The sequence below is a fragment of the Harpegnathos saltator genome, unplaced genomic scaffold (assembly GCF_003227715.2).
Source record: "Harpegnathos saltator strain DR-91 unplaced genomic scaffold, Hsal_v8.6 scaffold259, whole genome shotgun sequence".
NCBI lineage: Eukaryota > Metazoa > Arthropoda > Insecta > Hymenoptera > Formicidae > Harpegnathos > Harpegnathos saltator.
This window is the reverse complement of record NW_020230049.1, coordinates 210,481-234,573: the sequence shown is the minus strand read 5'-3', so window position 1 is coordinate 234,573 and position 24,093 is coordinate 210,481. Positions and strand designations below refer to the sequence as shown.

General features: G+C 50.1%; 1 protein-coding gene across 8 annotated transcripts in view; it reads right to left on the bottom strand.

Annotated features, from left to right (window-relative positions):
- Bap170 (Brahma associated protein 170kD) overlaps positions 1-22,958 on the bottom strand; it is a 79,675-nt gene extending 56,717 nt beyond the window's left edge. For 2 of the 8 annotated variants that reach the window (XM_025299274.1, XM_025299277.1), the window contains exons 1-2: positions 22,473-22,957; positions 21,267-21,360 (exon numbers count right to left, since the gene is read on the bottom strand). In XM_025299274.1, coding sequence (XP_025155059.1) covers positions 21,267-21,360; positions 22,473-22,564 — 186 coding nt within the window. In that variant the 5' untranslated portion in view covers positions 22,565-22,957. Of the gene's footprint in view, positions 1-21,266; positions 21,361-22,472 lie in introns of all 8 variants that reach the window. The other 6 variants (XM_025299276.1, XM_025299280.1, XM_025299275.1 and 3 more) reach the window with 4 other exon arrangements.
- Between the last annotated feature and the right edge of the window lie 1,135 nt (positions 22,959-24,093).

Genomic DNA, 24,093 nt, shown 5'->3' with positions numbered 1-24,093 from the left:
GCCGAACATGCCCGCCGCGATTGCCGGCGATTCGTTCTTGTTCGTTAATCGCCCCGACAGCTTCCAAGAGCCAAGTGTCGGCTGCAATGCCGCGGTCGCGAAATACGCGTCTTGAGTCTTGAGTGTGCGCCTACATGACGCGTCCTCGCACTGTAAGTCGTTAAGCGGCGTGAAACGCATACGTAAAACGCGCGCGTAAAAAGCCCGCCGACGCGGCGGATGGAAAAACGCCGCAGCGTCGTTAACTGGAAGGACTCTCGCACGTTCGCTCGTTCACGGGGGAAGGAGAAGACGTAAAAGGTAAAAGGACGGATAAAGAAATTCCGTCGCGCAGATAGCGACGCTACGACGTCGTCGTCTCGAACGCGAAGCACCAGCCGCGATGTCTATGACAAAAAATGTCAAAGGCGAATCACGACGACGCGCCATCACAGAGCGGTCGATAAGACCGAAAGATTGGCGAAAGGCGAATTCGTTGTCAATCGCAATTACGTCGAAAGGACGGCGGCCTCTGCCTCGTCGCGGGAGAATTAGATGCGAAAGGTCCGAGTTACGGGACGACATTTCGCGGTAATCGCGCGCGCGCGTGGGTAGAAAGTGGTATTCGATATCTCACGATGAGGACTGCGCGCGGAGTAACACACTCGGGCCGCGGGCTAACGACGACGACGACGACGACGACGACGACGATAGGTTTGTTCTTTTCAGCTGAACTAATGCTGCACTGGAACTGCACCGGTTCAGATCTAGAACTGACGGGTACAACAAAAGTTCACAGGTGACAGAGTAGAAATGCCAGATAGGATACAAAAGAACGCCACAGTGCAAGAGACAACATGGCGCAACATGTTATAGCAGCTGTTGATTCTTTGGATGAAGATTTTCTTTCACCTTTATGTACTTCCATTACACGCAAAACCTGGGTCGGCTCTTTTCAGCTAAACTAATGCCGCACTGTGGAACACCGGTTCAGAACTAGAACTGATGAGTACAGCAAAAGCTTTTAGGTGTAGAAATGTTAGGTAGGACAGAGAAGAATACCATAGCACAGAAGACAACACAGCGCAACACGTTATTGCAGCTATTGATGATTCTTCAGATGAAGATATTACTTTACCTTTATGTATCTCCACATTATACCCAGAACCTATCTGGGATGAGAAACATGATTGTAATATACTGTTATTTCGTGTGGCATAATTGATTGATATCAAGAAAGTAAGCAACTGCAAAAGTATCTGATAACCTAATAACTGTTCTTTCTAAATACACTGCCTGAACCGGTGTAAGTGTTGCAATGAACTGAACTGCCTGTATTAACTTCAGACCTAGGGTCTGTTCCTTTCAGTGAACTAATGCTGCAGTACATCGGTTCGGAACTAAAACTGACAGATACAGCAAAAGTTCATAGGTGCAGATATTGCCAGATAGGATAGAAAAAAAAAACGCCATAATGCAGGAAACAACATGGCGCAACACGTTATTACAGCTGTTGATTCTTCAAACGAAGATTTCATTTTACCTTTATGTACCTCCACATTACACCCAGAATCTGTCTAGGATGAGGAACATGATGGTATATACTGTTATTTCATAATGTGGCATGATTGATTAGTATTAATAACGTGGAAATTGCAAAAGTATCTAATAACCTAATAACTGTAGGTCTGTTCTCTTCAAACACACTGCCTGAACTGGTGTAAAATTTGCCCTTGTAATGTATCAAATTGCTTGTCCTAACTCCAGACCTAGAATCTGTTCTTTTCAGTGAACTAATGCTGCACTGGAACTGCACCGGTTCAGAGCTAGAACTGATGTGTACAGCAAAAGTTTTCAGGTGCAGAAATGCCAAGTGGGATAGAAAAGAATTCCACAATGCAGGAAACAACATGGCGCAACACGTTATTGCAGCTGTTGATTCTTCAGATGAAGATTTCACTTTACCTTTATGTACCTTCATACTACATCCAGAACCTGTCTGGGATGAGGAACATGGTATATACTGTTATTTCATGAGGCATAATTGATTAATATTAATAAAGTGGAAATTGCAGAAGTATCTAATAATCTAATAACTGTAAGTCTGTCCTTTTTAACCCTTTAACGCCCGACTTTTTTGTAAGTTTTTTGTTTATTGGTAAATATGACTTGGATCCTAAAAGCATATTAGGGTAATCTATACGACATAACTCTGATAGTCAGCTTGACATTCTTCAGCTGAAACTACTATATTTGTGAGTGAAGTTTATCATTCAGAACGTCAAGCTTACTATTTCAGAAGAATATTTTATACAGATCACCATTTAGATAGTCAATCGTCCCTTCATTTTTCGCCTCATAAAAAACTGTAGGTCACCAGGTCTCACGAAAATAGCTTGATTTCTTGATTTTCATATCCACCATATTGGATTCGCCATTTTGAATTTCTGTATTCTTTTAATTTTGCATCTGAGAAAGCTTCCAAATGTATAAAATTATAACAGATACCAATCTACTTATTTATAGTGCACTTCTAGACGTCAGTAACAATGCTAACTATACCTACTTGGAATTTGACAAAACATGTTATCATTAAAACTGAGTTAAAAACAGATTAAACCGAATCTACGTACAATCTATATACCATTTTTTAGAAGAAGAATTCACCTTTGCACCACAGTGGTGCAAAGAAAACGAAAATATTTTCTTTTTTGACTAAGTTATGGATTCTTAAATGTGTAATTAAATTTCTGTTATGTCGTAGAGATTATCTTCATTTTTCTCTGTATAGGTTGCTTATTTCGTATATGCTTTTAGGATCCAAGTCATATTTACCAATAAACAAAAAACGAACGATAAAAAAAACCAATATAAAATTCTGATATTTCTTTTGGTTATCACTACTTATAGTCTCAGTTCAAAAATTTCTTAAATTTCTGATAACTGGGTAGTTATCAGTAGGCGTTAAAGGGTTAAACACACTGCCCGAACTGATGTAAAATTTGCCCTCGCGATGTACTGAACCCACGCTTGTACTAACTCCAGACCTGGTGCAAGCTAAGTACAGTGCATTGTTGCACCAAGTTCTGCCGCACTGGGTGGAAAGAACAGTAACATCCGACGTCGTGCTCCTGCTAGAGAGAACGCTTCAGCGTACGCTTCTTGAACTAGTACGAAAAGCTCAGCTGGAAAGAACAAACCCGGATGACTCGTTCGCGTTCGATGTCCTCGCGCGATCGCGGCGCGAAGCGGAGAGGAGTCGCACGAGCGGCTTTTTTATCTTCGTCACATAATTATCGCCGTGCCCGTCGTAAAAGTGCCCACTTCAGCGTCGGCCAATAAAGTCCTCGACTTTATGCTACGCGCGTCCCTCTCCCTCATTCCTCGCCACCTCCCCTCTCTCTCGCGTGTTCTCTCCGCCGGCGCTACATAATGTAACCGGACGTTAGACTCAACACGCATTAGCGCGACTCCTAGTTGACATCGGCCCGAGGCTACTTACTTACTTACGAGTCGCCGTCGGCTCCCGCGGCGCGCGTTTAACCCTTCCGACGCGCGCGCATCCTCCTTCGGCAAATAAAGACCGCTCTCTTCCTGCGGGCAGGCGGCGGCGGCGGCGGCAACTCGAAAGGTATCGAGGTTTGCCGAGGAGAAATCGCGGAGGGTTGTCATACAGAGAGAAAGAGAGAGAGAGAGAGAGAGAGAGGGAAAGAAAGAGGGGGGAGGGAGGAGGAGAGAGCTGTCGATAATGCGTGTCACCGATGCATAATTCTCGAGCGCTGCGAGCGCCGCGTAAACGCGTTCGGTAAATAAAACAACGCGATACCAGACATCGACGCGCGCCTCCTTCCCGATAATTCCACTGAGAGGAGGGAGGGGGGACACGCGTTGAAATTGATTACACACTACAATACGCGATAATTGCGGAAGATCGACCGAGCACACTCTGCGCCAGTTCCGAGCAGGTATTTGTGATGTCGGAGAAACTTTGACACTCGCGAGCGGGACAGCCGAAAGAGAATCTCGTCCCCCCCCCTCTCTCTCTCTTTCTCTCTGACTCTATCTCTGGGATGCCTAAGTACGCGCCTCGCGTCGCCGTGCGCGTTTAGAACATCTGCGAGAGAACATGCGGGCGCCACGTTGCGCCGAGTGTCGCGACGGCGAGAGCACAATGTGCCGCAAACACAGCACGCGCTCTTCTTTCCCAGCGTCGGCCAGTTGCATAACGTAAACTAATCCACGAGAGAGAGAGAGAGAGTCGCGGGCGCGCATCAGCGAGCTGTCCGTCAGCGGCGGATCGACTGGAATTTTACTCGAGCAGCTCGAGTCCACTCGCCCGCCGAAACCGCTTTTGACGCGCAAGGTACAACGGACGCGGTAGAATGCGCTGCGTGAGATTGCAATTATGAAACTAGAGAGCGAAAGAAAGATTGTATTTGGGGGAGGAGGGGGGGGGGGAAAGCAGGGAGGAAGCGACGACAGAAGGCACCGCATCGTCGCGCCCATCCGAGGACCAGCAATTGAGGATTCGGCAGATTCAATCGGCCCGCCCGGTGACGACACCGGACGGAGTTTCGAAAGAGCGAAAGCGAGCGAGCGAGAAAGAGAAAGAGAGAGAGAGAGAGAAAGAGAGAGGGAGGGAAAGAGCAAGAGAGAGTTCCGCGAAATGCGCGCGCGCGAGCCTGCCGCAGCGACCAGGGCGAGAGATGGCCCGACGTCGCACGGAGAGCAAAGAGGAAAGGTGCAGTGACCTCCAAGTGCCGCGGCTCGTGCTCGAGTGATGGCTTACCAACTGGTACCGTCGGCCAAGGCCATTAATACCAATGTCTTTAGCGCGACGAAGGCGGCGCGCGCGCGCGCGCGCGAAAGAGAACGAAGAGGCGAGAGGGTCGCGGTGCGGCGGTTAACAGCCTTGTCGATGGGAATCGTCGAAATTCGGGAGTTGATTCACGACCGGTCCGTCGGATGAATAAGAATCTATCAAGTCGGGGTGTGACGCGCGCGCGCATGTGTGAGAGAGAGAGAGAGAGAGAGAGAGAGAGACGAGGAAAACGGACGACGTGTTCACGTGGAAACGTGAGCAGAAGAAAACAACATGTCGTTCTCTCTCTCTCTCTCTCTCTCTCTCTCTCTCTCTCTCTCTCTCTCTCTCTCTCTCTCTCTCGCGTGCGCAAATGCGGCGTTTGATAATTTGACAGCCGCGTGTCCCCGACTTACTCGTGATTGCAGGATCGCGTGATGAGCAGCTAATTGGTCGAAGCGACGATGTGCTCATTAAGGATGTACCTTGTCGACCTCAACCAAACAGCCGTCCGCGTATTATCGTTATACCGGCGTTGTTAACGAACGCGCACGCCGACGCACCACCGGCTGCACTATAAATTATTATCGAGCTCTCGCGCGGAACGGGCAGCTCGCGCAGCCGGTGCTCTCTCTCTCTCTCTCTCTCTCTCTCTCTCTCTCTCGTGTTTTCTCCTTTTCCTCTTTTTCCAGCCGCCGCCGCGTCGACGTATCGTCGGGAATAAAATTCGTGCAATAATTAAAGGTAAACAAAAATGCGAGGGCAAACGGTAGGAGCAGCTCTGTCGGCCGCGCTACGCCGCGGCGAGACAGAGATGGTGCACGCGCGAGCGTTAGAAAAAGAGACGGTCGATCCGGAATCGGTTACCTGCGGTTGCGCCGCCGCCGCCTGTGTACTGCACCAGGTTGCTGCCGCGAGCATGAGCGCGGCGGCGCGCTCTCATCGGCGAGAGCGCATTAGCCGGCAGCACAAAGCGGACCGTCGAGTTCTTCCCCCGCGGCTCCGCGCGCGAAATAAAAACGCGCCAAACACGGTCATGCGGCGAGGCGAGGCGCATCGCGCAGCAGAGTGCGCGGCTTGTCGAAGGGATACGACGGTAAAATCGCACAGACATTTACGTGCGCGCGTGTGTGCGTGTCTGTCTGTCTGCACACGACTCTGTCAATGCGCGGAAACTCTACAGAAGCGCGCGCGCGCGGACACAAAGCACTTAAAAACGCGCCAGTCCCGACGATTTTCGGCGAGGGACGACGGCTCCTCCCTTTCCCTGCCGCTCTCGCTGAGTAAAGACTCGAATACGTGCCGAATGTAAAACGAGCTAAATGACAGGACGACGCTCAACGGTGTGGCAAAGTACGAATAACTTTACGTCGCCCGTCCCTTTCTTTCTTCGTCCCGTGAATATGTGAGAATTCCTGTCGGAACGCCAGAGAATCTCTCTCTCTCTCTCTCTCTCTCTCGTTCCGAAGCGCAACGCGTCAAACGGAGAGACATGTGTCGGCTGACCACCTGTGTGTATCCGTGCGACGACGAGCAGTCGGGTTTTCGCGGCGACGAGAGGAGCAAGAACAACGATCGCCGGCTCCATTCCGGGCGGCACGATTTCCTTGGCCAGGCCTTTTGTCCGTCTCGCTCCTCCTTGACTAACGGTGAGCGCGCGTCTTATACACCAAGGCGCACCGCAGCAGGCCATCTCTATTTATCTCGGCGGCAGTGGCGGCGGCGGTGCGCGCGACGTTGCCAGCGCTGGCGCCTCCGCGCGCGAACGCACGCTCTCGGAAACGGCCCGAACGGAGCCGAGTCGGGCCGAGACGCGAGCACCGGCAACGCCGCGCCAGAGCGTCTCTCCTTAGAGTTCCCCCTCCCTCCCTCCCACCCTCTCTCTCTCTCTCTCTCTCTCTCTCTCTCTCTCTCTCTCTCTCTCTCATGTTCTCCGGCGAGAGCTACCACGGTGCCTCGACCGCACGGCCTCCTCACGCACGACGCGCCTGTCAAGGTGGTAGTAGTAGGTGGTGTCGTTACCTACGATTAACAAGCGAGCGAAAAGAAATACGGTTGCCAAGCCGACGACGAATCGCGCGATCCGCCGCGCACGGCAGACGCGCCGTAGGATAGACACAGGGGCGAAAGAAGATGAGGTTAGGCAACGAGGCAGCTCTCCCGGTCGTCGGACAAAGGAAGCCTGTCCCCGAGGCGACGGGCTTATCTTTATTGGGGCAGAGAGTGAATGGAAACGAATGGAAAATTCTCCGTTATAAAACGCCCCGAAAAGCCACGTGCGTGTGTGTGTGTGTCGAGCGGTTCGAGTTGGAGTAGTCGTCCAAGCGCGAAAGGTCCGTGCACCGTTCGTCGATACATAAAACAAAAGAACGCTGACGGAAATTCCTAAATATTCGACGAATGCCAAATAACATTCCGCGCGCGCGCACGTCCGCTCGGAATAATTCAAACGAAAAGAGGAACATCGTCGTACCAACCGCACGTTCGCCGCGCGCGCGGAGACGCGGCCTGTCGACGCCGTCCGCCCGGAGTATATATCGTGATGGAGGCGGACGGGACTATTTTTTCCGCAGGAAGGGTAGGAATCCCCCGAGCGCGAGCCGAGGGCAAGTGCATTGCCAATTTCGGTGCGGGGCGCGTGCGTGGGACAGACGAGGAGAGCGAGCGCGGACAACCGACCGGCCGCACACCGTGTCTTTCTACCTCTCTTTCGCGCTCCTCCTCCTTCTCCTCGTCTCCCTCGTTCTCATCGGTGTCCTCGGCTCTGTGTGCTCACATGTGTGCAGGGCATGAGGTCGCTCTCCTCGCCTGTCGGCGTGCGCGTGAGCCTCTGGCGCGTCCCCTCCCCCGCGGTGGTGGCATCGAAGCGGCGACGTTGCCGGCTGCACGTCGCTCGGGCGGCGCGGCGCGCGAGGCGATGCGATGCGATGTCGGCGCCGGTATGCGTGTGGCGGGGCGCGGCGTTGCCATATCGACCGTGCCCTCGTCACCGGAGAACGAACGAGCGAACGAGCGAGCGAGCGAGCGAGCGAACAAACGACCGACCGACCGACCGTTTCCCTCCGCTCTGCTGCTCGGCGTATCGCTCTTCCTCTTTGTCCCTTGCGTGGTCCCGCATCTTTCCCTGTCGTGCGCGTTTTCACTCCTCCGGTCCTTTTCTCTATCTCCCCTCACTCCCCCCCCCTCGCTCTCTGTTTCTACAATATGAGAAAAACTAACTATTCTACCTTCCAGTGCGGGCGCAACGACAGGAAGCGGCGGCGCGCACCTGATCGGCTCCCTGTTACCGCGCGGATAACATCACAGATTCCGGATTGCGTTCGCTCGTAACGCGCGCACAACGCGACCAGACCAATGCCAGACCGCGCCGATCCGCGCGCGCCCGATGGCGAGCGAGGAGCGCGTACTCGGCCATCGGCAGTCTCGCCCGCCCTTGAGGAGGCTGGACCGCCTGAGAGGACCAGCGAACACGCGCTTTCTCTTGATTCTCTCCCGCGCGCGCCTTCTCTCTCTCTCTCTCTCTCTCTCTCTTTCTCTATCCATGGAGAGAGCTCGCACGCACGCGTGCGACTCGCTCGTCCGGAACTGCTTCGTGTCGTCGCCGCAGCCGATATTCCTAATCGACGACGACGGCAGATAGCGCCGATGAGGCTGACGAAGACAGAATGAGAAGAGAGAGAGAGAGAGAGAGAGAGAACTCGGCCAGATGCGCTTTTAACCCTAAACTTGGCAGTGCCGCTGCGAGACACGACTCTGTTTTCCGCCGCCGCCGCCGGAGGAATGCGTTGGAGTTTTCGCAAAAAAAACAAGGGCGAAGAATTATATGAAGAAGGAAAAAAGTCTCTCATAACGTATTCACCGCGAGAATGATTTACTGTATGAATAATAGGAAGAAAAAAAATGTGTCACCGGGAATTGGTGGAACGTGTCAGTTTTTCGGGAGCGACTCCTCGCCGGGAGCCGGCGAGATTAATTCGTTCGTTAGTCGCGCGACAACGACACACGTTTGACTTATCTCCCCCCTTCTCTCCCTCTCTTCTCACTCTTCCGTTCATATCTAGAATTCCGAGAGAATGTAATTACGATGCGAGACGCGCGAGGCGATGCGGCGCTTTTAATGCCCCGGCATCATCGCTTCGCTTCGCGGAGAGGAGGAGGAGGACGAGGAGGAGGAGGAGGAGGAGGAGGCTTCCCGAACACTCGGGATTTAGGAATGCACCCGCCTCGTTAGTCGCGGGAGAGCGCAGCAACCGCCTCCCTTTTACAGTTTGAGAGGATCGAATTTTATGACGAGGCGCGCGCGCGCGGGCGCGAGCCGTGCTTTTAATGCCGCCGCGCGCGTTTCGCCCGCTCGAGAGGAGAAACGGATATTTTTAGGTGTTTCGGCGGACGGCGTGTATCAGAAATTTCGAATCTTCGGTATCTCTCACGTGCGCAGGGAGCGGCGGGCGGGCGCGAAAGAGCACGCTCAAAAGCTCCTGTAATTTATGCAAATCACTTCCGCCGATTCGCGCGCGCGCGCTACCACGCGTTGAGCAATCCGCGCGCGCGTTATACAACGTTCGGCATAATGGCCGTGGTAGCGGATAGTTTCTCGACGCGGAGCGTTTCTCGGTAGAACCGCTCGTATTACTCGCGCGCGCCTCGTGTTCTCGATGTTTCATATGTGGTAACGCGTTAGAAGATTCCGGCGATCGCGGCCAACGCGGAGTAGAATTTATTGCTCGAACGCAACACGAACGAGGACGAAAACGCGAGCGAGCGAGCGAGAGAAAGAGAAAGAGAGAGAGAGAGAGGACGCAGCGCGCGATTATCGCCAATCTCTTTTCGGTAATGTCGCGAGCGCGCGCGCGTTTATTAATACGATGCGATCCGCCGCGCACATTTCGAACATCTTACATAACGACGACAGAGTGAATAATTCATAACGAGCGCTCTTAGATACGGAGACGAGGATGGCGATGCGAATACGTGGATTCACTTCCTCGCTAACTAACGAGCGCCGTTGAAACCGGAGACCGAGATAAAATGCTTACATCGACTGATGCGCGACAAGCGCGGGTGACACGCTCGACATGACGACGACGACGACGACGCGGCGTCGATGTCGCTCGCTCGTCCGTTCCTTCACGCCTCTAACAGCGACAGGCATCCCCCCCCCCTGTATTGTTTCCTTCCGAGGAACAGAATATCGTTCGCAAGACAGAATAGACAGAAAGAACGAGAAACGTAAGATCGATTTAAATACGCGTGACGTAACAGCGCGTGCGACGCGGAATTCGACGTATCGCGTTCGCCAAGTCGCGATACGCGAGCGAGCCGTCGCCGCGCGGAGAGTAACGAGATAACAGCCGACAGAGTCCTTTTTCTTCCTGTCCGACTTGCGAGCGCGGACGGACGGACGGACGGACGAGAGAGAGAGAGAGAGAGAGAGAGAGAGAGAGAGAGAGAGAGAGAGATGGAGAGAGAGAGAGAGATGGAGAGAGAGAGAGAGAGGGAGAGAGAGAGAGAGAGAAAACGGCGTCTGATATAACTCGCGGCTCAGCCGCGGGTTTCTAATACCGTCAAGGCTGTTCCCGTCGGGAGAGAGAGAGAGAGAGAGAGAGAGAGAGAAAGAGAGAGAGAGAGAGCGAAGAAAGAGGCGTTTATACGCTGGCAGCTCGAGACCGTTTCCGAACTTCACACGTACGACGGAAAAAAGTGGCTCCCACGACGCGACTCACCCGCCGCCGCCGAGCTGGATAAATGCACAACGTACCGCCACGCGTACACGCGGTTTCTAGTCCCTCACTCACTTACTCTCTCTCTCCCTCTCTCTCTCTCTCTCCCTCTCTCTCTCTCTCTCTCTCTCTCTCGTATTTATCTAAAAAAAGTATTCTACTTGTAAAGTGATTTCTTCCCTAGTCTCATATTCTAACCGAAACCTTTTACAGGAGAAGGATTCCTCTTTCGATCAAGCGATTAAGGTGAAGCATTCATTTCAAATTTATTAGATATTCTGTTTTCTTCTTATTTCAAGAGGATTTCCTCTTATATCAATTAACTTTCCTCTTATAAGAAGAGGAGTATGTTGATTTGAATGTGGGCTGCTTTTTTTCAGTCATGCTCTATCTCCAGACATAAACGAAAAAATAACCAATACGCTCATGGGTTAGAATATTTGGAATTTTTAAGTAAAAGATATGTGTGTTGTTATAACATGTAACGAAGATAATTTACCCATACTTGGTCAAATACAGTTTATAATCTATTGCAAGAGGTTGAATAATACATTCTTTTTTTTAACCATGTTCCATACAACTGGTTATGATGAACATCTTTGTAGTTATAAAGCCCGTAACAAAACTAATTGAAAATTTGTTTGTTATGATCTTATTTCATTCGTGCTTATTTATTGTAGAATTGGAGCCAGAAATACATCTATGTATAAATTACTTTTTGCTGTGTATTATAATTTTGTTCAGATTAACTAGTATAACCAGCAAGAATAAAGTAAGAATAAATGATAATCCTCTTAAAAAAAGATTAAATAATCTGTATATAAGAGCAAATTTATATTAAAATCAATAAGATTTGCATCATACATATAATATATAATTCCTCTAACTTTAAGAATAATGTATTTATAATATTTTCCTCTTAATTTTAGAGGGATCCTCTTGAGGCCATACATAATAATAAAATTCTCTAAAATTTAGATAATTCCGCTTATTCTGAAATTACTTTCTTTTTGGGTGTTTACCGTACCGCAGCATTACGTATCGGGGAGAGGGGGGGGAAGGAGATACTCGTACATTGTCGAGGAGAAAGAGAAACGGAGAAGCGGTCCAGGCAGCGCTCAAGCAATACGGTGCGAACTACGGAGCTTGTCTGAAAATCTTCGCGGAGCAGCAGTTACAGCACAGCGGGAACTTTACGAATTATTCTGGAACTTGCGCGCGAGTTTCGCGAGAGGAAGACACGCCTCTCAGCGTGTGTAATTTGCGTTAGCGCTCCGAGAGGAATATTCTTGCCATTAAACGCGCGGCGCGCCCGCGCGCACCTCGCTGAGAACCGACGCCACCGCATGGAAAAAAAGAGAGCGAAAAAGAGAGCGAGAGAGAGAGAGAGAGAGAGAGAGAGAGAGAGAGAGAGAGAGAGAGAGAGAGAGAGAGAGAGAGAGCGAAACGGGGGAAGAGGGGCAATTTTCGTGCGCGTTGCAAACTCGTCGCCGGTTGACAATTAATTCGGTCGAGCCGGAAGATCCTTCTCTCCCTCTTCCTCTTTTTCTCGGGCGCGGCCGCCGCGCCGGTCGGTCGGCCTCGGCCGCCCTCCGTCGAGGGCTTTTCACGTGAGAATCAGCCGACGATTTTTATACTGCTAATACCTCGCCGCTCTCTCCCGCGGGAGACCCGCCCGCCGTTTGTAAGAGTAAAACGCTAATTACGGCTCGGCGCGGTTGCTTCCGCAGGCGAGGCGACGTAGACAAAGCAGCTTTAGAGAGTCCGCAAAGCTCTCTTTCTCTTCCTCCACCGCCCCCCCCCCCACCTCTCTCTCTTTCCCTCTGTCTAAAGCTTACTGAACTTTCCGCAAAGTGCGAGTGCCCCTGCGGAAGACGGCTGACGGAATCGCAGAGATTTTGTCGCTCGGGTCGTGCCGCGGACAATAATTCCACCGGTAACGCAATACACGTCGCTCTCGCGACGAGGCTGATGTCCCGGGCGTAAGACCGGCTTCATGCACAAAGAGAACTTTCGTCAGCCGCCGCCGCCACGCGCGCGCGCACGACACAATGACAATGCGAGCGCGAAGAGCCGCCACCGGCTGAATGTGTCGCTCGCTCGCTCGTCCCTCTCTCTCTCTCTCTCTCTCTCTCTCTCTCTCTCTCTCTCTCTCTCTCTCATCCGCGCCCGGCCAGCGTGTCAACAATCGCCCGTCGATCGCTCGACCACGTCACGACTACTACCGATCGTCGCTTTTGCTTCTCTCCGAGCATCCACGACTCGTCCCTCAGGTTCTTCTTACTCGCTCGTCCGCGGAATGATCACCTCCGCGGGTCTTCGCGGAATGTCTACGCGACAGCCCCCCCCCTCTCTCTTCGTCGCACGCCATTTTCCGAAAGCCACCGTAGTCCCGCCATCAAGCCGTCACGTGAGTCAAGGGATGAAGAACAACGATCCACGCGCTCCGCAAGCACAGCAAACTGACCGCGGCGGCGGGTCGCTCGCAGGTTCTATAGTTTAGCGAGAGCTTCGGACTCGATCACACTTGTTGAGGGGAAGCCTTTGCACCACCTCCTCCACCATCCTCCGCCAGCCGCCGTCATCTCCTCCTCCCGACTCCTCCGCTTGCTGCTGCTTGTCCTCCGCCTCTCACGGCATTCTCTTTCCCCTTCATTCTCTCTTTCTCTACTTTGCCCGCCTCTCCCTTCTCCTTGTCTTCCGCGCCCCTCCTCCCCTCCTCCGGCTTCCCTCTTTTGCTCTTTCTCTCCTCCACCTTTGCTTCTCATGATCTATCTCTCCCACCTAGTGTGCACCTAGTGAGCACCTCCGCGGCCGACCTTGACCTCACGCCGCGTCCGCGTCGTCATAATGTTTTCATCTAGGCGTTCATGCCGCGCGTCGATCACAGCGCCGATCGGCGACTCGCGCGACCTAATGACGCCTCCCGGTTGGCGGGGTTGGCACCCTCGCGGCACCGTCGGGGATTCGATCATCGAACGTCGTGTCCATCGACTGCACTCGAGATTGCGAGATTATTACGACGCGAGCGCGAGAGCGCGACAACTGGAGGAGCGAGCGCGTTACAGCAGGAGTGCTATAATTATCGTACCGGTTGGCAACCGGAGGGGTTACTAACCCCCGACACGAGCATGTGCCGGTGACTCGTCCGGGACCGTCCCCCGCCTTTCCACGCCGTCAACCCTTGCCGCCCACAGTCCGCGTCGTAACGTTGCTCCTTCATCATCGGCGTCCTTTGCACCGAGAGACTCGTGGGCCGAGGCCTGAGGAGAGAGGGAAGGAGAGAGCGACAGGTGCGGAGGCTCCCGCGATCGAGTTATGTCATCGCGAGCGGGGAAGACGCGCTCTTGTGACTGATAACGCGTCCGCGCGAGTTACGAGAAAAGCGTCGCGGCGCGACCACTAATTAACCCTTAAATACCAGGACGGGTGAAAAGTCACCCGATATTTTTCAACTGTTGCCACTAGATAGCAGCACATTGCACAGCGGGGTCCTGCTAGGATTTAGAATATTCACGAGTATCTTGGACTATTTGTGCTCAAGTTGTGCGAAGTTTCTCACAATCTCTCAGGTTATTTTCAGCTACTAGAATTTGCAATAAAAAGTAGGGGGCTCCATTTAAAAAAACTAAGTTGACCTTCATATGACCTTAGCAGCGTCACCTATGGTCAAACTGATATGATTACTAAATAGATCTTTTTAAGCCTTACAACTTTTGTATCAAACATTTTTTCGTATCTTTCATATTTCTTGAAATATCTTAGCGTTCCCGGACTTTTTGAGGACCCTGTATGTATATATATATATATAGATGTACTTCTGGCTCCAGTTCTACAATAAATAGGTACGAATTAAATAAAATCATCATAACAAATAAATTTCCAATCAGCTTTGTTATGGACTTCTAGTTACAAAGATGTTCCTCATAACTAATTGTATGAAATTGTATGAAATGAATGGTTAAAAGAAAGAATATATTATTCAACTTCTTGCAATAGATTATAAACTGTATTTGACCAAGTATGGGTAAATTATCGTTACATGTTACAGTAACGCAGTAACATACCTTTTTTAAAAAGCGTTCCAAATATTCTAACCCATTCTGAGCGTATTGGTTATTTTTTCGTTCATGTCTGGAGGTAGAGCATAACTGAACAACAGAAGCCGACATTTACATCAACATATTCCTCTTCTTATAAGAGGAAAATTGATTGATATAAGAGGAAATCCTCTTGAAATAAGAGGAAAATAGAATAATATCTATTGGGTGAGTGCAAAAGTTCGTGCGGAGTTTGTGAGTAAAAGTCACACAGTGATTAGGCAAACAAAAATCTTTATTCAATCAATGATATATTCTCCATCGTTTTCTATAATCTTTTCCCAACGTTCTGGCAGCATACGGATGCCTCGATCATAAAAACTGCGCGGTTTAGATTCGAAGAACGAAGAGACGCCGTTTTTTAAGGTCTCCAAAGAGTCAAAGTTTTTTCCATTTAAATAATTTTGCAATGACCGGAACAAGTGATAGTCAGATAGTGCGATATCAGGAGAATACGGTGGATGCGTTAAGACATCCCATTTCAGGCTCTTCAGTTTGCGCAGCGTCTTTTTCGAAACGTGTGGTCTGGCGTTGTCGTGATGAAAGACGACTCCTTTGCGATTTGACAAAATCGGACGTTTCTCTTTTATTTCTCGATTCAGATTGGTTAATTGGCGACAGTACTTGTCCGAATCAATCGTTTCGTCAGCGGGGAGAAGCTCGAAATAGATTATGCCCTTGCAATCCCACCAAACAGAGAGCATCACCTTCATCGGGTGCAAACTGGCCTTTGGCATTGCGTCACCATGCTCACCTGATTGTTTCCATGTCCGTTTGCGCTGAACATTGTTGTAGAGGACCCATTTCTCATCGCCCGTCACTAGTCGATCCAAAAACGACTCGTTATTGAGCCGCCCGAGTAAAGAAACGGCTGCAGAAATTCGCTTGATTTTGTTCTTCTCGGTCAGCAAATGGGGCATCCATATATCGAGCTTCAAATCGAATCCCATCTTTTTTAAACGCCGAAAAGCGGTTGATCGGTCAACGTTTAGTGCTGTAGCAACTTCTTCTGTTGAAATTCGCGGATTATTGAGCACTAAAGTACGCAAAACATCGTCGTCAATGTCAGAAGATCGACCAGAGCGTGGCTCATCTTCAAGGTTAAATTCTCCGCGCCGAAATTTAGCAAACCATTTTTCCACACTTCGTTTAGCTGGTGCTTCATCCTGATAAACATCCTGAATGTTTTTTACGGCTGCGGCAACGTTTATTCCCTTCCGAAACTCGTAAAGCATAACATGCCGTAAATGCACCTTATCGATATTCATTTTTAAAGTGATGTTTCTCGAAGCAGTTTGTATGAAAACAAATGATTTTGTTTTTAATAACAGCTGAAGACGTCACCTTTCCAACGTTATATAATATGTAGATGGAAGTATTAATGACAACACTTTACGACGCTTATAACTCCATCTATTGAAACTCCGCACGAACTTTTGCACTCACCCAATAATAAATTTCAAATGAATGGTCCGCCTTAATCGTTTTATCAAAAGAGGAATCCTTTTTCTATGAAAGGAATATGAGACTATAAGAAAAATCACTTTATTCGAATTTTTCCTTGGGTGTAATTCATGTACACTCGAAAAAAGAATTATGGGCAGAAATTCACCCGTCCTAGTAACAGAGAGTAACAGAAACATCCTAATGTTCAAAGATTAAGGGGGGGGGGGAATTACATGCGGAGCAGGCCGTTTTCAAGGCTATTTTTACGAATTTTTTTTAACAGAAATGGTAGGATCAGTGGACTTGAAATTTTCACCGTATATTCATTAATGTTCAAGATATAAAATAAATTTGTTACTATCTATATGGAAAGTACATATAAAACTTTAAACGCGTTTATCTGGAAACATCATTTTCTTAAATTGTCGACAGGATTACGCAAAAATTACTGAACCGAATAATTTACAATTTTTACACAATATATAGTCGACATGTAGTTTTCGCCCCTATCTCGACCACAGTTATATTTTATTTTATTCATTTTTTTTTAAATATGATCACAAGTTGAAAAAAGTTTCATTTCCCTGTACAGTCATTATTTTTACAAATTTGGCTTCACTGCCTTCATTTTGATACAGGCTATAATGGCAACCATATATTTTAAAAATCTTTCTCATTTTTTTATTTCAGAATAATGGGAGGCCCGGAATTATGTCGACAGCAAATATAGAGCTCGCAAACGAATGACTGTATTTTTATCTATAACTACAAATTGGATCAGTTCTTGTGATTCAATAACATTTATTTTATACTTTGAACATTAATAAATACACTGTGAAAATTTCAATTCCATTGATTTTACCGATTCTGTTAAAAAAAATTCGTAAAAATAGCTTTGAAAACGGCTTTCTGCATGAAATTCCGCCTTTAAAAGCACAATTAATGGCGACGGGCTAACGCCTTGGGCGGCTTTGAACAACAATGTTTCCGATCGTCGCGCGCATAATTAGCTCGGTCGAGCCGAGAGAAGGCGACGTCTATTCCGTTCACCTCGAAAATCGCACGCGGCCGCCAGAGGCGAATCGTCAATGCGCGACTGAAAGAGGAACGCGTCGATAAACAATCAATCGCTCATAAACATCGCGCATGCGATGCGACGGGGAAGGGGGGGGGGGAAAGAACAATGCCCGCGTGGCAGCGAGGGAGCGTCGCGTGGGAGGAATCATCGCGACGTGAAAACCTCCGGATACGTCAACGATTTCCTCCTCCACTCTTCAAGTTTTGCAACGACGTCCTAACGCACGTGAGATCCGTCGCGCGAAACTGCCGAGGACCGAGGAAATGTCTTTTTATTCATCGCGAGTCGGCCTGCGGAGCCCCGGACGAAGAAGAGCGGGGGGGGGGAGAGATACATTGCTTAAATACCCGGGAGAGAAGCGCAGCCTTTATTACATTTCTTCCGACGGGGGGGGGGGGGGGGAAACACGGCGAGGAAAGAGCCGGAGCTCTCGCGACGACGCTCCTGAGACGGCGGGATCTCTCGTCCCCGCTCTATTCAGTCAACTAGAGAAGGCCCAGAGCATCTGGACCTTCGACAGACGCAAGGTTGCAGCGATGTAACGTAAGAGATTTTCTTTCGTAAGTGTCCCCCCCTCCCCCCACTCTCTGCCTCGCTCTCGTTCGCCTCGGCAAGAAACGAGCGAGGGAACGCAACGACACTGCCTGTGCTCCAGTTCCGGGTATCGATTTGTCGCGCGTTAAACGCGCGATAGGTGAAAGCGAGCGCTTGAATCCCGTCGCGAGCGGGAGCGCGAGGACGCGGCGATTATCGGCGCGCTGCGCGCCAAGGAGAGCGCTTACAAGGAAACATACTCAACCGTCCCTCACCGATTTTGATGGGCATTGGATATTTTGTAGAGCATCAGAAAACATTAGATACGTTTTTTTTTTATGTGCTTATCTCGAGGTTTAAGGGTCGAAACTACCCCTTGAAGGAAACGGACTTTTTCGTTGTTATTTAATATCTCATAAAATATGAGGTATGTGAGAAAGTATTTCAGACAAAAGTTTTACAATATTTTGTACTCTTTCTATCGGTCTAGTAAAATTTTCCAAAATGTAATATTGTACTCCCTCCCTCTCCCCCTCCTCCGTTACCTTCGCAAATTTTTAAATTTTTGTAAGGACAAAAATTAAAGAATATTTAATGCCGAATCCACTCATATATATGTATATATATATATATATAATAATATGGTTCCTCGATTCAATTTTTGGTAAAACTACATGATTCATAACTTCGCGTTATAGGCACCGTGTTGTGCGAGCAGGTAGGTACTGTACGTAACGTTGCGTTATTTCTCTTCACTTGCGCTATGCTTTATTACTTTCGCATATTTTCTACTACATACTACAAGGTTAAAGATTTAAAGACATACTAAAGATTTAAAGAGAAAAACAAAAATTTTACAAAAATAGAAAGATAAGTCGAGAGAGAGAGAGAGAGAGAGAGAGAGAGAGAGAGAGCCCGAGTTCTTCCGCGGAATCTGGGCCATCGAGTCGCCGCGCTATCTGCACATCCGCCGATGCCAAATTCGCGTGAGTTATAGTTAGTCGCACTAATAACAGGTTACACTCGGCCATCTCTCTCTATTGGGCCGCGAGCGCGAGCGGGAATCGGCGTTTCGGAAATCGCGCCTATCGACCTACGGCCGCGGCGCCAAACTTGCCTCAGCTTGCGTAATCCCCTTGCGTAAAAATACTTGTTGCGTCCGAGCGGGAAGAGCGAATCGGCGCCGCTCGTCGTCGATCCGCGAGCACGATCCGCACGCGTCGCGCGTATTTTTAAACGCTTCCACCGAGCGCGGCAACCGAGCCGAGACTAAGCGGACGATTGGAAAATCGCGCCTAATCTTGAGTCAAGATGGCCGAGCGCGCGCGCGCGCACGCGTGCGTGCGCTTCGCGAAACGTGATGGATCCGCCGCACGCAATGGGCACTCGCGAGTGCAAATGCTCGTTATAATCGTGCGAGCTACGCGATTCGCGGACGCGACGGAACCGCCGAATGGAGCAGAGAGCCGTTCGCGAGAGGAAGCTGCAAAAAGAGAGAAACGAGCGACAGCGCTCGCACGCGCTAAACAATCGAAACCGCATTTCTATCTTTCGCGCGGTGTATTCTCGAATTTATCTCCGGGCGGTGCGCGCTGGCGTTTTTACGTAACGTCGGCCGGCTCTCCCCAGTGAAATCGATCGCAACCGGATGCTAATTAAAAGCGCGAGGTTCGCGAAAATTCATTTTCTCCGCGCGCGCGCGAGCTCGCGCCGGCGACGTTAAACAAAACGAAATGGCAGCCGCACGATTTTCGCGCGCTCGCCTGCAATTATTCATCGGCGGGATCCGCCGATGTCGCGCTCCGTAATTGTTAATCACCAGCGATGTTATACGCCGCCGCCGCCGCCGCGTACACAACGGAACTCTTTTTGTCGCCCCGACAATGCCGCGACTCTTTGTTGTTCACCTGGTCGGACGATATTCCGCGGCTGAATATGACAAATGTTATTGATATTACAGCCCCGCAATACATACACGGCAGCTTTCTTTCTTCCGCACAGCGTCAACCGTTCGTCGCGAAGGGGCAAGTCGCGAGTGTGTGGTTGTATGTGTATGTGTGTGTGTGTTTGCGGGCAGCAATGTTTTCTCATTAACCCCTGAAAGCTACCATCAGGTATCACCCCAGGCTAACTTTTCTTGCTATTGTTTGCGGCAAAGTACACGTGAGAATTGGTCTGTTGTATCATAATGTTGTCGCTACTCTGACAGTGCGAAGAAATACCGATCAAATTAGCGTTGTCAGCGTGCGGCTGCGTTCTTTGACACGTCCAACGCCGTGCCTCGGTCATCTCGGTGACCGACAAAATACCGATAAATTTTAATAAATAATGTCCTCATATCAAAAATTAAAAATTTTAAGGTTATGAAAGAAGAGAAATCTATAAATCACCCTTATCAGATCGGTGTACAAATAATTGTGCACCGATCTGATAAGGGAAGAATTGTGGTTTTTATCGCTTTAAGTTCGGCGCCGATTTTTCTAGTTACCGCCATCTTTTCCAGAATTCTACCTTGCAGGAATAAACAAACTTGTTTCCGGTTGGAAGAAACCGTGCGCGGGCCTTTATTTTGATTAACAAATTTTATAATTTTTAACTGATGCGTCTTTATACTCGGTACGTAAAAACCGCAATTACTTGTACACTAACCTAATATTAATATTAATATGTACAGGGTGTCCAGGATTTTTAGAAACGGAAATTGTGAAGATTAATCAGATCAAACTGAGAAAAAAAGTTAAGCACCATTTTGCAAAAAAATTGTGGTAGTAATCAATGATTAAAAATGACACATTTAGAGGCTCTTTTAATTGATAACTCGGAAATTTGCGTACTTATTTGCAAAATGGTAAAGGACTTTTACGTTCAGAATGATCTAACCTACAATTACATGGCGGCTCTTGTGTCGAGCGATAGATATGAGGAAATTAAACTTTGAACCCTGAATCCTGAACCTGTCGCTAGGCAGAATAGCCGTATCATATAATTGTAGATTGGGTCATTCTGAACAAAAAAGTCTATTATTTTGCAAATAAATAAACAAATTTTCAAGTTATCAATTAAAAGAGTTATCAATTGAAAAGGTCTTTAGATGTGGTCATGTTTAATCATTAACTTGATAACTATTGCGATTTTTGCAAAATGATAAAGGACTTTTTCGTTCAGAGTGACCTAACCTACAATTACATGACGACAATTACACACTATTGTGTCTAGCGATAGATATGAATATATTGAATTATGAGCCCTGAATCTCGAATCTGTCGCTAGGCACAATACCCGTCATGTAATTGTAGGTTAGGTCATTCTAAATAAAAAAGTCCTCCACAATTTTGTAAATTTTCAAGTTATCAATTAAAAGAGCCACTAGACATTTTAGTAGTCATTTTCAATCATTAACTAAAGCGATTTTTGCCAAATGATACTTTTCGTTTCCAAAAGATCCCGGACACCCTGTATATATGTAGGCGCGGCGTAATCGCGTAAAGATCAAAAAGTGCTCGAAGCTTAACGCGTTCACAGGATCAAAAATCCGCGTGGGGTGAAATTTCAGTCACAGTAGCCTTTAAGGATCCAAGATATTTCAGTTCGATCACTGACTCACTGACCTTGATCCATCCTCCGTGAGCGGTGACGACCACGTACAGCAGGTACAGATCTATATCCTTCCCGTTGATCCTCGGAGACTTCTTGAAGAGAGTCCTGGAATCGAGGAAAAGGATGTTACCGGAGTGCGCGCGGAAGCAGACGGGAGATTAGCTTGTCAAAATACGTCTACGTGGAAACATATCTGTCCGACGATTCATCTCTCACAGGATACGCACGAATGTTCATTGTATATTCTCCCCCCTCCCTCTCTTCACCGATTTAGCTGCGCAAAAATTTCGTAGAAGCAACCGCGTTCTTCGGCGACGAGCGGTCGTGTTGGCGCGGACACAAACAAACGGCCGTTCTCCGAATCGTCTTGTGTGCTGCTCGTCGGTAAGAAAAGCCCAATAATGCCGTCTCTCGTCGATAGGTCACGTTCGAAAGGAAAAAATGGCGCCCGCGCGCCCGAATTTTCGCCCGAGGATCGCAATTTTCATCACGCGCGTCTCTCGTGCGCGAAACACGTCTCGCACTCCCGTGTCGTTTTCTCGCGCGCAAGTCGCGTAAATATTGCCGCTCATTCGGATCGCGTCGTAAGGTGCGACGACGACGAGCGAACAACGAGGACGCGATTGGCAAGTAACGTATTTACGTTACGTGGTCTGTGCGCGTTTCGGGTGTTCGACACACACACACACACACACACACACACACACGACTTATTACCCGCGCATCGCGCGCGCACACACACGTACACAAAAATCGTGGGAAATACCTTTCTCGTAATCACACGATATCGCCGCGCGTATCACAGAAACGCGCGATAAACCGAGATATAAGAAACGAGCGTCGATCACCAGGCCGACGCGACGAACGCGAAGATTGGTTGGCCAACATAACCTCAATTCGCGTTCGCTCGCTCGATGCCGAGCGACGATCCGATCCGCTCGCGTGTCACCGAGCCGTCTGACCGCCGATCCGCGGAGCGATCGCGATCGTCGGAGGGGCGAAGAGGGGAAAAGTGCGCGATTTAAGTCCAAGATAAGCATATACGCGGCGGGAAGAAGAAAGGAGGATGGGAGCGGGGAGGGGGGAGGGGTCGTCGCAGGCGCGACGACAGCGAGACGACGACGACGACGACGCTTCGCGCGTACACACGTTAACTGCTAACCGGAAAAGGCAGAGAAGCTGATGATGAAGAAAGAGCGTCAGCAGACTCGGCTTACCCTCGGGTCTCGTGGAAATGTCGGAGGTCCTTCAGGAAGTTCTCCCTCTCCCTCTCGTAGGTGACGGGGTCCTTGTTGAGGATCTTGGCCATGTTCGCGGGTAACAAGTGCGCGCGCGGCGGGCGTGCTAGTCGGGGTGTGCTCTGGGTTTACAGGGCACGCAGGGGCAGCGGGCAGAGAAGCAGAAGGAGGTGCACATGGGCGCGAACGGGGGCACATTTACGCGAGGAGCGTCCTGCCGTTGTGGCTACTGCGGCTACTGTTGCTGCTGTTCGTACGATGCAGGATGACGACGACGCGCGAGGACGAGGACGACCGCGGGTCGGCACGGGGTCACGACCCGCTCCCAACATCGGGTCGCCTTGTCCTGTCTCCAAGTCGGCCGGTGGCCTCTTGCTTGCTCTAGCTCGCTCGCTCCTCTCTCTCTCTCTCTCTCTTTCTCCGACCAACACACGTTCTTTCTCTCCGCACGTCTCTCTCTCTCTCTCTTCTCACTCTCTTTCTTTCTTTCTTTCTCTCTCTTTCTCTTGCACGAGCTCTCGCGCGTTCACTCGCTCTCTCACGCGCGCGAAACGAGACGACGACGACGACGACGACGACGACGACGACGACGACGACGACGACGGCAACGGCAACGGCAGCTTTTCCCTGCCGCCCCCGAATCGCCCGCTCTCGCCGCGTTACGACGTACACTCGCTCTCTCGGTGGCCTGAGCGCGCTCTCCCCGGGACTCACTCTCTCTCTCTCTCTCTCTCTCTCTCTCTTTCTCTCGCTCGCTCGCTCGCTCTCTCGCGCGCGCCCCGCGTGCACGAAAAATTCGAATGCGCCGAGATAGTCAGCAGCGGGCGAGCGAGAGCGCGACTCGCGTTTCACGCGCGGGGGCGCGTTACGATATCACGGCACAAGTACGGCACAGTACCGAGGCACAGCACGACACGACCGCAGTAAACGATAACGCTCGAACTCGTCTCGTTTCGTCTCGTTCCGTTTCGTCTCGACTCGATTCGACTCGCGTCGACTTGCGCGATTCCGCTCCGCTCCGCTCTCGGCTCTCTCTCGCGCGCGCTGAGCCGCAAAACTTGGCGAACGACACGACGACGGCGACAGACGGTGAGAGAGAGCTTGCTTGCTTGCTTGCTTGCTTGCTCGCTCGCTCGCTCGCTCGCTCGCTCGCTCGCTCGCTCGCTCGCTCGCTCGCTTCCTTCCTTGCTTGCTCACTCGCTCGCTTGCTTCCTTGCTTGCTTGCTTGCTTGCCTGTCTGCCTGCCTGCTTGCTTGCCTTCCTTCCTTCTCTCGCGCTCTCTCGTATAGGCCCCCGATCGATTCACCTGTCACTTGTCAACGAAACTCGCGGGATACGCTGCGCCACGCACCACGCACCAGCCGCGTCGCGACGCCCGGCTAGCTCGCGAACGTCCGAATTCGGCCGCGCGGGTCCTACGCAGCCGGCGGAGAGCGACTCACGAGCGCGTTTCACTGCGAGGCGAAGCGCTTGACGTGCGGCCGTATATCAAAATGGCGTCCCTGCTGCTGGCTGCCTGGCATCCATTGGCGAAGCCACCGCGGCCAATTTCCCGTACGCTACCGCCGATCGCTACGGACGCGCCGCGACGGCACACCGT